This window comes from Nyctereutes procyonoides, unplaced genomic scaffold, assembly GCF_905146905.1.
Source record: "Nyctereutes procyonoides isolate TBG_1078 unplaced genomic scaffold, NYPRO_anot_genome, whole genome shotgun sequence".
NCBI lineage: Eukaryota > Metazoa > Chordata > Mammalia > Carnivora > Canidae > Nyctereutes > Nyctereutes procyonoides.
The window spans coordinates 34,701,913-34,716,463 of NW_026575140.1; the positions used below are offsets into that span (position 1 = coordinate 34,701,913).

A 14,551-nucleotide genomic window follows, 5' to 3' on the forward strand; every position below is an offset into this window, starting at 1 on the left:
TGCTTTCTGGAGTCCTGAGCTTTAATCTCTGGTGTGAGGACGACTGTGATCCCATGACTGTAATGTTCTCACTCTGCTTCTGTGGTCCTCTGACTTGGAGATTTCATGGCTTCATGTTCCAATTCCAGAGTGCCCGCAGCCAGCCCAAGCTGATGCAGCACAGTGGAGACCAGACGGTGGGAAGCAGAGTTCATTACCTGCAGTGTGCTGCCCAGGAGCGCCAGGTCCCTGGGAAGGGCTGGCCCCACATGGGATGGAGGGGTGGGGTGGGGAGGGCTGTGGGGGTGGAGCAGAATCAGCAGCTGCTCAGTGGGCAAAGCAGGGAGAAGGACCCAGGTCTCCTGACTCTTGCTCTATCTTTAGATCGCCATAGCAACCGTCACCAGGGCTCCCGGCTGGAGGCGGGCTGAGCTGGCTGCCTGCTGGAGGGAGGGGTACTTGTTTCTGTACCTCTTTTGCTGGGGAAGGACTCTGGGCTGGGCTCTCGAGCCAGGGGAGACTGAGAGCCGAGCTGTCTGCAGCAGGAAAGGCCTGAGCCCAGTACAAAATAACGGTAATCCAGGGCCCACCTTGCTCAAAGAATGTGATCAGGTCACAGACCCCAAGACCGTTGTGTCAGGCTTGAGGCATAGGAGGTGCAAAGTCAAGTTCCTCCTCTGAGGAGCTCTTAGCTACCCCTGTGGTCATTCCCTAAACACTTAGCAGGCAACGCAGCTGAGCCAGCCCTGAGGCCACAGCAGGGACATACAGTTTCCAGGGAAGGCAGGTTTTAGAACAGGCATTTACCCCTACAGGTAGGGTAGGGGTAGGACGGGACGGGAGTCCCCAAGCCCTCTAATCTAAGGAACCTGGGAAACTCCTGCACCTTCTCCTGCCTACCCTGACTCATTCCGGGGCTGGGCACGGCTTTCTCCCACAGAGGCCTCCTTGACTCCCATGCTGGTCTTTCTCCTCCCTAGGGCCCCCGCAGCCCCATACTCCCCTGCACAGGGATACACCTGCCTGAGGGAGCTGGGAGGCTTGTGGGGTAGATGAGAGACAGAGGTGCACAGAGGGAAAGCATTTACCTAAGGTCACCTGGCCAGTGAGCAGTGGGGCCAGGCCTGCACTCTATGTTTTCTGACTCTAGTCTGTGCTTCTTCCAGTGTCTCAGTGGCAGGATGCTGGCTGGGGCTTTGGAAGGGAGGCAAGGGCTAAAAGAGGAAGTAGGAGTCCTCGGCTAGGCCTGCACACAGCAGGTACCTGGCCATGTCCTTGGTAAACTCGGCTGAGCCACAGACCAATGCAAATGGCTTTCTCCGGCAGGAGCTGACCAGCTCTTCAATCAGGTCCTGGGCCAGGCGGCCAAAGCGGGTCTTCTCCCGGTAGCTCCAGGGAAGCTTCTCCAGGGAGTTCTCCTGAGACAATGAGAAACAGTGCAGGTGACTACCAAGAAGTCTTCCAAGCTCACATGGTTCTCTGTCAAACGAGAAAATTGAGGCAGAGAGGTGGGAAGGCAACCTTCAGCCAGCCCTACCCCAAGCCAGGGATTTCCTGGCCCTGGGGCTCTGCCTACCCTAATGAGCCAGAGGGTGGATGCTTATCCTCCCACGGCAGGTGAGGCACCGCGGAGAGGAGGCGGACATCCCAGGGCACATCCAGGGCACACAGTGAGGCAGGCCCCACTATTTCTCACTGTTTCCCAGGGGCCACTCCACCTGTCACTCCAGGGGGATGTTTCCTCCCCAAGATAGGGGGCATCCCAGTACATTTTTAAGGTTGTCCGCCACCATCATTCTGGGAGCATAACATGTGCTCACTTGTTTCATAAAGTTTTAAAGACCTTGTTGATCACAGATATTTACTGAGTGGTCACTCTGCGTCTGGCCCTGTGCAAGGCCCTGGGATGTGGCAATGTCTCTAAACAGAGAAGGTTCCTGGTCTCGCTCTGGCTGTGTGTCTCAGGGATCTGAGGCAGCAGTGCCTTAACCAAGAGGGGGGTATTTCTCACATAGAAAGGCTGGAGGGAGTATTCCACAGTGCATGGTGCCCAAGCGACCCAGGCTTTTCTCTTTCTGCTCCTCCACCCTTCACTTGTGGCTTTCATCCTAGAGTAGCAAAAGAAATACTCCACCTCAAGCTGACTTAGAGGAACTTTTTAAGTGGACATTTTATGGAGGTACAACACACATACAGGAAAGCACACCAATCAGGAAATCTATGTAGTTAGAAAATCTCTAATGGAGAGAAGACACCATGTAACCAGCATCTAAACAAACAACAGAACAGGACTGTCACCTCTGCAGACCCTATCAAGGCGAGCTTCTAGCTTCTGGGGCTAAGCAGAGAGACAGGAAGGAGGAGGGGGCTGGAATCTAACCTCTGCCACCGTGTCCCAGCCGAGCAACCATGGCCTCTGTGGGCCACTGTGATGAGTGGAAGCCTCAGGGGCTTGCGTCACAGAGCTCATCTGATCCCAGAGGCCCCAGAAGACAACATTGTGGTGCTCACAGGGGATCCTCTCTGATGATCTGGTCCTTCCCATATCTGACCTCCTAGTTCTGACCTGACCCTCGAGGGCCGGGACCAGCAGGGCCCACTGACCTTACCTGTCCCTCCCACTGCCCAATCCCCCCAGGCTAGTGAGGTTTGGCATAGCACCCCTCCCCCATATACCCAGGGATGTGGTGGGTCTGGTTGCTACCCAGGTGGGGTGGGGTACCCTTACCAACGATGACACAACAGGGTGAATGCTGTTAAGGAGATCCCGGCCCTGATGGCAGAAATGCTGACACCAGTCTGGGGACTCTGGAGAAATTTCTGGGATAGTCACAGCTCAGCAGAGAGATGTGAGCGGTGAGTCGACATTAGGTGAGGAAGTGGGGATAAGTGCTCCGGGAGGGGGAAATGGCACCAGCACAGGCAGGCCTGGCAGCCAGAAAAGCACAGGGCACTTGCAACCAAGAGCAGACCAGTGATGCCCCAACATGCAGGGAGGGTGTGCCAGGAGAGGAGGCCACAGAGGTCGGGGCAGCTATGCAGGCTTGGCCATCATCCTGAGAACAGCGGGGAGCCGTGAAGGGCTGGAAGCAGGGTGGTGATGTGGTCAGTGCTGCCCTTCTGGCTGCAAGATGAAGGGCAAACTGGCAGGGAGTGGCTGCAGGGGGAGACCCATGAGGCTGCTGTGGCTGCAGCCCAGGTGGGCCAGGGAGCATCCTAGGTCAGGGAGGCACAGAAGGGCAGGAGGCACCTCCCACTCCATCACCCCTCACCTGCTCCTGTCGTTGACAGCCAGCTCACTCGCCTGCCCAGTCCCAGGCCACTGGCATCATCAATGCCTGGCCCAGGGCTGAAGGCCCTTTATTCCTGGTCAACTTTAACTCTGCCCTCAAGCCCAGGGTCAATGCCAGCTCCTCTGTGAAGCCCTCCCTGCTTGCTGCCAGTACCCTCCGCACCCTCCATGTGGGACCTCTCCCTGTGCTGTCTTATACCAACAAGCAGTAAAAGCAGGACCTCTGGAGCAGGACCACCTGGGTTCACACCTAACCCTCCACCCACTTGGTCAAGGTTCTTTTGCCATATGTATAGAACAGGCACGGTGGCAGTACAAGCCTCCTAAGATTGTGGTGGGATTAGATGATTTAACACACACAGAGTGCCTAGAACACTGCCAGGCACAAAGAAAATGGTCAGTGAAGCCACCCCTGTGGCTGTCTCCCCATAGAAAGGTGAGTGCCTGGAGGGCTGGGGGCAGGTTGTCCTCATTTCTGACCTTCCCTGGCACCTGACATGTGGCTGGGGGTGGGGGGAGGAAGGCTGGTCAAGAGCTGACAGTGCCTGGTGCCAGCCTTCCTGCCACTCCTCCTACCTTCCTTTGACCTGGCCCTTGAGTCAGGCTGCACACTAGCCTCTGCTTTGTTCTCCGGCCTTCAGCACCTCCTGTTCCTGCTAATGTTCACCAAGCATGGCCCTCCCGATGTTCATGCCACTAAGCCTTCTGTCCCATGAACAGGCCCACAGAACCTGGGCACCGAGGATTCCAGGACCTCTGGGGCTGGGGTGGGGAAACCCGGTTCCCTGACACCCGCCCCGACCCGATCACAATAGTGAAGATCACGGCAGTCTTTAGGGACCCTCTGATGCTGCCTCAAATAGGAAACTGATGAGAAGAGTGCTTCACAGTACTGGGCAGTGAGGCCAACCCCGAGCAACACAGAATGGGGGGAAGGCCCTCACCCTGGGGGTGTGTGGAAGAGAAATAAAGGTAGATCAAGGAGAAGGCAGCTTAGGGCCTGGCTTCTGATGAGAAACCCTGGGCCAGAGGGGAGGGAGTGGGCAGGGTGGCTTGGGGGCATGCGGGGAGGAGGGATCTCAGGGGCAGGGGTCAGGAAGCAGTTCAGTATCTGCAGCAGGGAGTCTGGAAGCAGCTTTCTTCCCATGTAGGAGCAATGTGGTGTGGTTCACCCTGATATATTTGGTGAACCCAGAGCAAGCTTGCTCCACCAATTATTGATGGAATGCATGCCTACTCTGTGCCTGGCACTCTGCTAAGCACCGAAGACAGTGTGATGATCCAGACACATCATCTCCGCCCTGAAGGAGCTTATCCCCCCACTGGGGGACATCTGCGGCCTGGCCCACTGACTCCACAAACAGGCCCCCAGCCCTATACCTGGTGATGCCAGAGGCAGATGGCAGGCAGCATGGTGAGGAGGGCTGGAGCTCTCCCAGGGCTCCAGGCCTAGCTTTGCCCCAGCCAGCAGCATGGACAGATTTGCACCTTCACCTCTCTGAGCTTGGTTCCCGCATCCACCCAAACAAAACTGTACCTGCCTTCCTTGCAAGGCACACGGGGGTGAGGTGGGGGGTTCCCACTGGCAGCAGAGATTACTGGTATAGTGGGGCAGGGAGGCCACAGCAGGTCCTCAGGTCGGGCACAGGGGGACTGCACAGCCTCAATCTGGGAAGGAAGTACCCATGCAGGACTCACCTGGCTGAGTACAAAGAAGGTTCGGACGTTCCAGAAACGGGCCTGCTCCTGGAGGAAGGTTTTCAGGTAGATGCCCTCGAAGGTCTTGAAGCAGCCGACCAGGGTGACGAAGGTCTCGTCCTCTGCGTTGTCTGTTATGCTCTGCAGGACTGGCACCATGGGGGCCAGGCCAGTGCCCGATGCCAGCATGAGGAGCTCACCGTGCTGGGGATCGAAACGGGGATGTGGCAGGTCTCAGCCCGCTCACCCGCCACATGGCCTTTTCTGGGGCTTGCCTGAACTGCACAGCACATCTGAGTTCCCCTGTCTACATCATCCAGGAAGCCATCCTGGCTTGTGAGGTCTGTGTAACAGCAATCATGGACTCTGGGGGCTGATGATACATGAAATGGTCTAGCCCATCCTCCAAGTGGCTTAGTTACTTTCTTGCGAATCTCCACAGGACTTTGTTTACTACCTCTCTTGACAGGGAGCCCACTACCTCCCAAAGCCGTTTGCTCTGTTATAGGCTGACTCCCCTTGCCAGGGAGATCTCTCTACCTCACACTGAGCTGAAATGTGCACCTGCCAAAGCCTTGCCCACCGCCCCTACCCCAGCCCTGCCCTGTAGGCCGCCTTCTCCACCCGTGGGCAGCTCTGCAGAGATCTGAGGGCCCTGGCATGGATCCCTGAGCCTGCTCTTCTCTAGTCTGAGATACTATGCATAAGCGCCTAGCACAATGCTGGCACAGAAGAGCCACGCAATAAAAGTGAATCTTTCCTAAGAGGCCCCAATGCCGCCAACCCATCACTGAATCCACGAATCCATCTCCTGGCTCTCGGTCTGTTTAGGAGGCATGATCTTCTTTAAGGTCAGTGCTTTAAAGGTTAGTGCCTGACCTATGTGGCCAAGTAGTTACCTCCTGCATTCTAGAGTTTAGGCCTCTTAGAATGCAGGCCAAGTTTTCACCACTAATGCATATCACGCCCCTGCATGAAACACTCCCTTGAGTATCAGTCATGCAGACATGGGTATAAATCCTCTGCTGTATGATCTGGCCAACTGCTTCACTTCTCTGAGCCTTGGTTTCATCATGTTAAAAATAACAATAACAGCTCCTCCCCACTGTAGCACATGCCTCAGAATTGTTGTAGGATTAAACGAGATGCCATCAAGTGTCTGGTGTGGATCCTGCTGCTCCACAGGATTTGACCCCTTCTGTCATGGAGCCCCACTACTGGACACACCACCCTATCCTGCGTGCCCCCAGACTCCTGCTCCCACCCCTGTCCCGTGTGCACATCCTCAGCCTCCTGGTCCCCAGCATGTGTGCTTCTCCTCCTTCTCCCACCACTGCTCAAGGTCTCTTCTGGAAAGTCTTCCCCGAGCCAGTAGCATGTGAGAGGTCCTTCTTTTGCATGCCCACCTCTGTGCACCCTCCTCACGACACTAGTCATGCCGTACTGCCACCATTTGTGTAGGTGTCTGTCCCCCATCACACTGTGAGCTTCTGGAGAACAGGGCCTTGTCCCACCTGTCTGTGGCCCTGGGTGGGGCTGGAAGGAACACATGGACAGATGCTCATATGCCAGTCTCAGGGCTGCCACGATATCCATCTACAATGAAGATGACTGCAGAGAGGCAAGGCAGGGCCAGGGAGAGGGCCAGAGCAGCCCATGTCCCCTGGGCATAGAACCAAGCCTTAGCTGGTTTCAGCAGCCACATGTTTCTGTGTGAGATGCCATCTCTTCTCTCTGACTAGCCCTACAACCTCCCTGGATAGGAAGTGCAGGGACTTGGTAGGGGCATTCTGTGGACATGGAGAAGGCTTCACCTGGAAATGCTCAGAACAATGTTCATCAGGTGTCCCCTCTAGGTCAGAAGGAAACAAGGACAATCCTGGTCCCTGCTTTCAGGGGCTGGGGGACAGCTAAAACGCAAGGCTGAGCATGGTTTATACTAGGAGTATGCTGCAGAAGAGTATTGCAACATACATAGCACACATGTCTGCAAAATGGAGGTAGCAGTACCTAAGAGCTGCCATGAGGGTAAAATAAAGTTTTATATAGCAAGTGTGAACATCAGAACCTGGCACATAGGCAGCACCATCCACATGCCTCATAGTTTGGTCACGCGTGTGCGTGCATGGCTGTTCCATCCATGTGTAGAAGGGGAACTGGAAGGTTTCTGCCATGGTAGCGAGCCTGGTATGTCTGGGTAGGCAGCCTACAGGTGTTCTTTCTTTTCTTCCTTTTGCCTCTCCATATCTGACTTATTATTATTATTTTGGTAATGTACAAGTACTGTATTTGTAATAAGGAAAAAAACAATAAAAGCTATTTTTATATTAAACAAAAATAACAGAGAAAGGAATGATTCATTCTTTTTCATTTGCTTTTGATTTGCTTTGTTGCCTAATTATAAAAGTAATAGGTATTCACTGTGGATAATTTGGAAGGTATAATGAAGAAAACGAAAATCACCCATAATTCCACCACTCAGAGCTACTAACACTGCATTGCATTTTCTTTTCATATTTATTCCTGTGCATTTAAACTTAGTTTTCCAACCTGTTGTATACGCAGTTTTGTACATAGTGTTTGTCACCTGATCTTATAGCATAAGCATATGACATCATTTATAAACATAATTTAAAAATCCGAATGATATTCTATCAAGTACCTGTAACCCATTGTATTTAACTGTTCCCCTGCGGCTGAATATTCAGTTTCCTCCAATTTCCTGCTATTATAAATAAAGCTTCAGTGAACATATGCACAAGAGGCAGCATTTGGATTCTTTCCACAGGACAGACTTCCAGGAGTGGAATTACTGGGTCAAAGGATTTGAAGATTCTTAAGACTCTTGGTACGCACTGCCAAGCTGCCTTCCAGATAGGCAACAACTAATGAGAAATTATTAATTCTTGGGCACATCAGGGAAGGATATGAATATGCCAGGAAGATGAGAGAAAGAGCCTTTGACTGGAGAGCTATGGAGTATATTTAAGGGAGTAGTCTCCACGGTGTTATAGCTGGAATGTGAAAGTGGAAAGATGTCTGAGGGTCTGATGGTACAGGAGTCCTGAGTACCAGGTACATGAGTATGTATTTTCTAGGCAATGGGCAGCCCTGGATAGTTGTAGAGCATATGCAGGCAGTTTTGTTTCTTTGTGCCCATCCCATCTCCTCCCATGTCCAACCCCAAGGATGCTTTTGGGCTTGGGCTTGGGCTCAGGAAGACTACAGTGCAATTCTCCAGCCTGAAACCTAAAAACCGTGGTCCTGGAAGCTAAGCCAGGAGGGGTCTCCTGGGGACTTGGTGTGCTGGCACTGACCTGGTTTGGTTTATAGAAGAAGTCGCCAAAAGGTCCTCGCCAGAAGGTTGTGTCTCCTGTACTCCAGGACTTGACATACCGGGACATCAGCCCAGTCTCGTAGCACTGGGAGCAAATACAAGGAAACCTCATTCGGACGGGTGCAGGCCAAGCGCCTGACATGGGTTATCTCACTGAATCCTCCTAGTTGCCCCAGAGTTCGTACATGGGTCCCAGTTTTCACATGAGGGCCCAGAAGCTTATCCAGAAGGGAAATGGTGAGGCTGGGATAAGAACCACAGGACCGACAGGCTTACTTTCAGAGGTCTCAAAACCACATGACTATGGGGTTCCTGTGATGTAACATCACTGAGTAAAGAACTGGGTATGAGATGATTAATGGCAACTGACACTCACTCTACTGGGGAGACCATAGGGGGTGGTGGGGACTGTGGTAAATTGGTGAGTGCATGAATGCTCCTTCTAAAGGAGGAAGTCGCTTTGCAGATTCTGCGAGGTGGATTATGAGGCTGATGATGCCATATCTTCTGATTTTCTAAGAGGGGTAAGAGATTCAAATTTTTTACTTTTGAAATATCAGAATTAATTCTAAATTTAAGATGCTGTAGGCCCAAACCAAATACACTTAAGTGCTGTAATCCATTTGCAGGCCACTCATTTGCAACCTCTGCATTACCTGTCACTGTCTCCTGGCTGGATGGAAAAGCAAGGGTTGTGGAGAGGATTCCCTCCTGGGAGTGGGCAGGCACCATGCTGGGGCTGCATGGAAGACAGCTAGATCTTAAGCTCCGTGAAGGCAGTCAGTGCCAGAACCTTGGAAAAGACTTCATAGATATCTCAATGAATCAGTGAATCAATCCAGATTCAGGCCCTTCCCTTAAGGAGCTCACAAACTAGGAGGGCCAAAGTCTCACATATATACAAGGTAGAGACAGTCTAATACCCAACAAAAAGAACAGAATGCTGAGAGAGCCCTGAGGAGGTACAGTCACTTCCAATGGAGTAGGATCAAGGGTGGTTTCCTGGAGGAGGACGCATTTGAATTGCACCTTGCAGACGAGGCAAGATTGCATTCACTAGGGATGGGAGCAGGAAGGCAGACAGGGTTCTGGGTATCAGATGTGATATGGTCAAGGGTAGGACAGCCCAAGACATAGGAGTGTGAGGGAAAGGGGGAAGCTCTGACAGGACCTGAAGGGTGTCTGGAGTGAGAATATAACCAAGTTTGAAGGAGACTGGGCTTTGGTCACCAGACATGCTTTTGAATACCCACAGCTACCTCTGGGAGCATCTCTGACTTTGTTGGGTTCCATATGCATCAGGCAAGGTAAGTCCACAGCCCTCCTGTAGGAAGGAAGTCTGGGAGGGAGGCTAAGTTCTCCTCCCAACTCGCTGGAGGCTTGTCTCAGAAGATGCCTGTTTTCTGGACCCCGTCTTGGGGGAGCCATAGCCCCAGGTATGGCTTCCATGGCCCTATAGCATAGACAGCACTCAAGGAGAAAGGAAGGATTCTTCTGTGTCTCCAGCACGCGCGTGGAGCCTGCTTAGTCTGTACTCATTAAACAGAACTGACACTGAACTTCTGTTCTTCTATGTGGGATCATGTTACCCAAGGGGCCTTGGGACAGTGACGTCATCATTCTGAGCTTCAGTTTTTTTATCTGTAAAGTGGGATAATGAGATTTACTCCGCAGGATGGTTACGAGATTGAAAGGAGATGATGAACATGAAGAGCTGCAAAGAGTGCCTGGTGCCCAGACAGTGCCCGAGAGATGGGAATGCCTCCCTCCCATCCACAGGGGAGGTAAACCTAAAAAACTCGCCTGCCTCCACAATTTGCAAAGACATTTCCAGCTCTTCCCAGCCAGCGGCTTAGGGATAATTAAGCATCTCTCTAAAGAGAGGCTTTCCGGTAAACGAAGGAGAAAATCAGTCTTGCAGCTGGGAGAGATCCAGCTGCCCTGAAGAACTATCTCCAGGCTTATCCTTTCAACAGAAACACACCCAGAAAAGCAGCTTGGGGAAGCAGGCCATTTGGAGAGGATTTGTGGAATCTCCCAGACAAACAGTTGCGTGGAGAAGGGATCCCATCCAAGCTTCTGTGTGAGGGAATAAACACTTGGGCTTTGACTGCAGTCAGGGAAGGCAGGAGCCAAGACAGCCCTGGGGTCCTGGAGTCAGGAGGCCAGGACTTGCTCACTGGCTACACTTCTTAATACTTGTGGAGCCTTGGGTCCTCCTGGGGTCTCAGTTTGCTTGTCAGTGAAAGGGGAATAATAATTCCCATCCTACAAGGGAGATAAAGGATGTGAAAGCTATTCTTAAATATCAGTGTTCCCTAGGATTCTGTTTGGGAAATGATGATGTAGACTGTATATCAGGTTGACCTCTGTGAAGCTACTGTTTCTGTAAGTCAAAAATGTTAGCATATCCAAAGTTTCATTATTTTTTCCACATAATCGTATCTTCAAGACCTCTTATACATCTGGTGCGGAGTCCTTGGGTCCTAGGGGGTGGGGGCAGTATTTGTACCCAGCCCATTTTGTTCATCTCCTCTCTGCCAAGTGCCCCTCCCACCCCGGCTGCCCCCATGAGCACCTCTCTTCAACCTAATCAGACTGGGTACAGTTGCCACAAGACCTTGTTTCACTCCTCCTTGCCTTTGGTCATCTGTCCCCTCGGCCTGGAATGCCACTCCCTGTCACTGCCAATTTGTATTCCTTCCTCAAGGCCCGATTCCAATGCCCTAGCCCCTGTCTACTCCCTGAGAATGTCTGAGGCCCCACCTTTTTGCTGCTCGCCCCCTTCTATTCTGAGACAAGTGATGAACAGCTCCTCAAACCGGCCTCCTCTGCCATCGTACGTGCTGTTTCTGGCCCTGTGACCTTCCTCCACTCCTTAATTTCAATGCACGGTTCAAACTCAGCTTCTGTGAGGAAGCCCCGCTGCCTTCCCTGCACCCCCAGCTGCCCTGAATCAGGTTGGGGCCTCATGTCACGGCATCTCTCACATTGTACTGCCCTGGTCTGGCCCCCCATCCCAGGGCGGGAGTGTATCTGACTCATCTTTGAACCCTAGCCACCAGTACACAGCAGGGACAGGAGACTTGGTTGCCCCTTCCCTGGGGCTCAGTGCTCCCTCCCTCCCTGTGAATAGCTGAGAAGACAGGAGGGAACAGCATTACTTTTCTCAGTCTGAGCCTCCTTTTCACAGAATCTGTCTCTGCTGCGGTCTGAGGTGACAGCCCCCCTCCCCTGGGAAAGGAGGAGACGGGAGAAGGTTTCCTTCACTCTGACTGCACTTTCCAGCCAGCCTCCTCCCACGTGAACACTGGCTTTTCCCACATGGGGGGCACCGCCCCATCCTGACCCAGGTGGCAAACAGAGGTCTGGTCTGTACCATCCTAAGAGCATCTGCGTGGGTCAGCTCACCTTGATTAAAACTTCAAAGTACCCTTCTGCATTGGCAGGGCTGATGGGTGTATAGGCTCTCTGAATTTCTAAGTCATCCACCTTCCCTCTGAGAAAGAAAAGCATATATATGGTCAGGTACTCAGCCAGGCATTTGACAAACACTTATAGGTACCTACTCTATGCCAGGCTGGGGAAAGCTAGCTGTGGCCTGGCCGCTCCAGTAGTCCTCACTGAAGGTGGAACAGAAAAAAGGAGTGCTGGGCTCCCCCACTGCCACATGCTGGCTGTGAGACCTAGGCAGGTCACTGATCCCTTAGCTGCCCCTCTGTAAAGTGGGGACAACCATGTGTGTCCCTGTTGTATGGTTTTAATGGGATCACAGATGGGCAAGTTTTCAGAGAGTCCACTGATGATGTGAGCTGTTTTTAGGACATCACTGTGGTTGGTCCTGACCTCTTCCTGACTACAGAATGAGAAAGATAAAGACTGCTAACATTTATTAAATACTTACTACCGGTACCAGAAGTATCAGAATTAGAAGGATCCTCAAAGGTGCCCTAGTCGAAAACCTGACCTCATGCATGAATCCTTTTTATGATGTTATCAACAAGGGGGCCAGGATGATAATCATGAGCAATAATAATAAGAGCCAAGTTGTATTAAATACCTACTATGGACCAAGCATATTGTGTACATTATCTCATTTAGCCAACAATAACCCACATGAGGAAACCAAGGCTTAGGATGTTACTCGCCTGAGGTCACACAGCTGAAATTCACCCTTAGCTCTGTCTGACTCCAGAGCCAGGTTCCTCACACAACACCTCAGAGGTTCTCAGGAGCATCCAAGCACCCCTCTTTTGAGTCCTACTGTGTATAAAACTTTCTTCTCAGAGGTATGCAAACATTAAAAAGGCTCCATCCTGGGGCGCCTGGGTGGCTCAGTTGGTTAAGTGTCTGACTCTTGATTTCAGCTCAGTCATGATCTCATGATCTCGGCAGGGTCGTGGGATCAAGCCCTGCTTCAGACTCTATGCTCAGTGGGGAGTCTGCTTGGGATTCTCACCCTCTGTCCCTCCCCATTCTCGCACACATGTACTCTCTCTTCAACAAATAAATAAATCTTTAAAAAAAGAATAAAAAATTACAAAGCCCCATCCTAATGCATCAAAAGCAAGAAGCCAGACCAAAATATTCAAGAAATGCTTAGAGAACAAACAAGGAAATAATAAACACGACATGTGGTGTGGCAGGGATGCAAAGAGCACTGTGGCATCTGCTACCACAGAGGTAAACACGGACACGCTCCACACGGAGGGAGCACTCGCAGCCGGGGAGCTTCAAGAGGCCTCCTGGAGCTTTTGCTACCATCCTGGGTATGAAAGAGGCAGGCCACTGACAGATAAAAGTGGGGACAGGATAGGAAGTAATCCAGGCAGAAGGCACAGCCTGGGAAAGACCTTAGAGGTAGGAAATACAGAGCAAGCCAGGAACTGGTGAGTGGGTCATGAGGCTGGAGCAAGGCACGAATGTGAGGGAGGAGTGGGGAGAACTTGGTGGGGAAGGAAGCTGGGGCCTTGGAGAGCTTCCCTGGAACACCAGAAGGGAGTGACATGGTCAGATACCTGTTTTAGGGCTGTCACTGGAGCAGCAGAGAGGGTAGAGGAGAGGGGCCAAGCTCAGGGCAGAGAGTGCTGGGCATCCCTGATTCATGAATGGACGGTTGCATGGGGCTGTGGGCTGCCCTGGAGCTGCTGGGATGTTGAGCTTTAAGGACAGCCAGCCAGGCCACAGGCCGAATACACTGGGCACAGATACCAGGGTCAGCATGAGACAAGTGGCTCAAATGTGACCAGTAGTAAGATACTCTCCTCATCCTCTGGCTGTACCTATTTTTTTTTTTTTTAAGATTTTATGTATTTATTTGGGGGGAGAGAGAGAAACAGCAAGCATGTGTGAGTGCACAGAGGGAGTGGCAGATGGAGAGGGAGAGGTAGGCACCCTGCTGAGCAGGACTCTGAACTCGATTCCAGAACCCCAGGGTCAAAGGCAGACCTTAAAGGACTGAGGCCCCAAGGTGTCCTTGGCTATACCTTCTGTCTGCTTTGCTGGCTCCTCCCTTTCCTGCCAATACCACAAATGCTGGAGTTGTCCGTTTGGCCCTTTGTCCCTCTTTCCATGCCTCATATGCTCCCAAATGCCATCCAGGTACAGGCTGATAATTCCCACACCCACATCTATAGCTCATCTCTCTCTGCTGAGCCTCAGATCCAGAGTCAACCATCTAGCAATGCCTCCACCTGGAGGTCCCAAAGGGCCTTGACCCTGGGCAGGTGGGCTGGGAGGGGATCAAGGTTGGGGGAGATGTCAGAAGGAGGCTTGGAAGAGGAAGAAACTGCAGAAGACACTGGTAGAGGGTAGCTGGGGAGCCAGGCTGTCTCGGTTTGAATCCTGGCTGCAGGACTTACTAGCTGCATGATCCTGGGCAAGTCCCTTATGCTGGAGGACAAGTGTCCTTCCTATCAACTGGCACTACTATTAGATTCATACTGCAGGCTCTAGAGGCAGACGGCTTGCCTTCACATCCTGGCTCCACCACTTCCTAACTGGGTGACTTTGGGCAAGTTACTGAACCTCTCCAACTTTGGTTTCCTCCATACACAGTTGTGTGAGTATTCAATGAGTTGCTAGGTGTGAGCATACAGAACTGTGCCTTGGAGAATAAATGCAATGAAAGTGTTTGCTGCTACTGTTGGTTATTATGAAAACACAATCCCAGAACCCTCTGAGTCAGGCAGCAATACGTTTACTTTAAAGGTGATGAATGGGGATGCCTGGGTGGCTCAGTGGTT

General features: G+C 52.0%; 1 protein-coding gene across 4 annotated transcripts in view; it reads right to left on the reverse strand.

Annotated features, from left to right (window-relative positions):
• The window catches only part of LOC129497243 (NADH-cytochrome b5 reductase-like), a 22,924-nt gene continuing 8,373 nt past the window's right edge, over positions 1-14,551 (reverse strand). For 3 of the 4 annotated variants that reach the window (XM_055305978.1, XM_055305979.1, XM_055305980.1), the window contains exons 4-7: positions 11,718-11,805; positions 8,287-8,391; positions 4,970-5,173; positions 1-1,397 (exon numbers count right to left, since the gene is read on the reverse strand). In XM_055305978.1, the coding sequence (XP_055161953.1) occupies positions 1,194-1,397; positions 4,970-5,173; positions 8,287-8,391; positions 11,718-11,805 (601 nt within the window). In that variant the 3' untranslated portion in view covers positions 1-1,193. The remainder of the gene's footprint in view (positions 1,398-4,969; positions 5,174-8,286; positions 8,392-11,717; positions 11,806-14,551) is intronic. The other variant, XM_055305981.1, reaches the window with a different exon arrangement.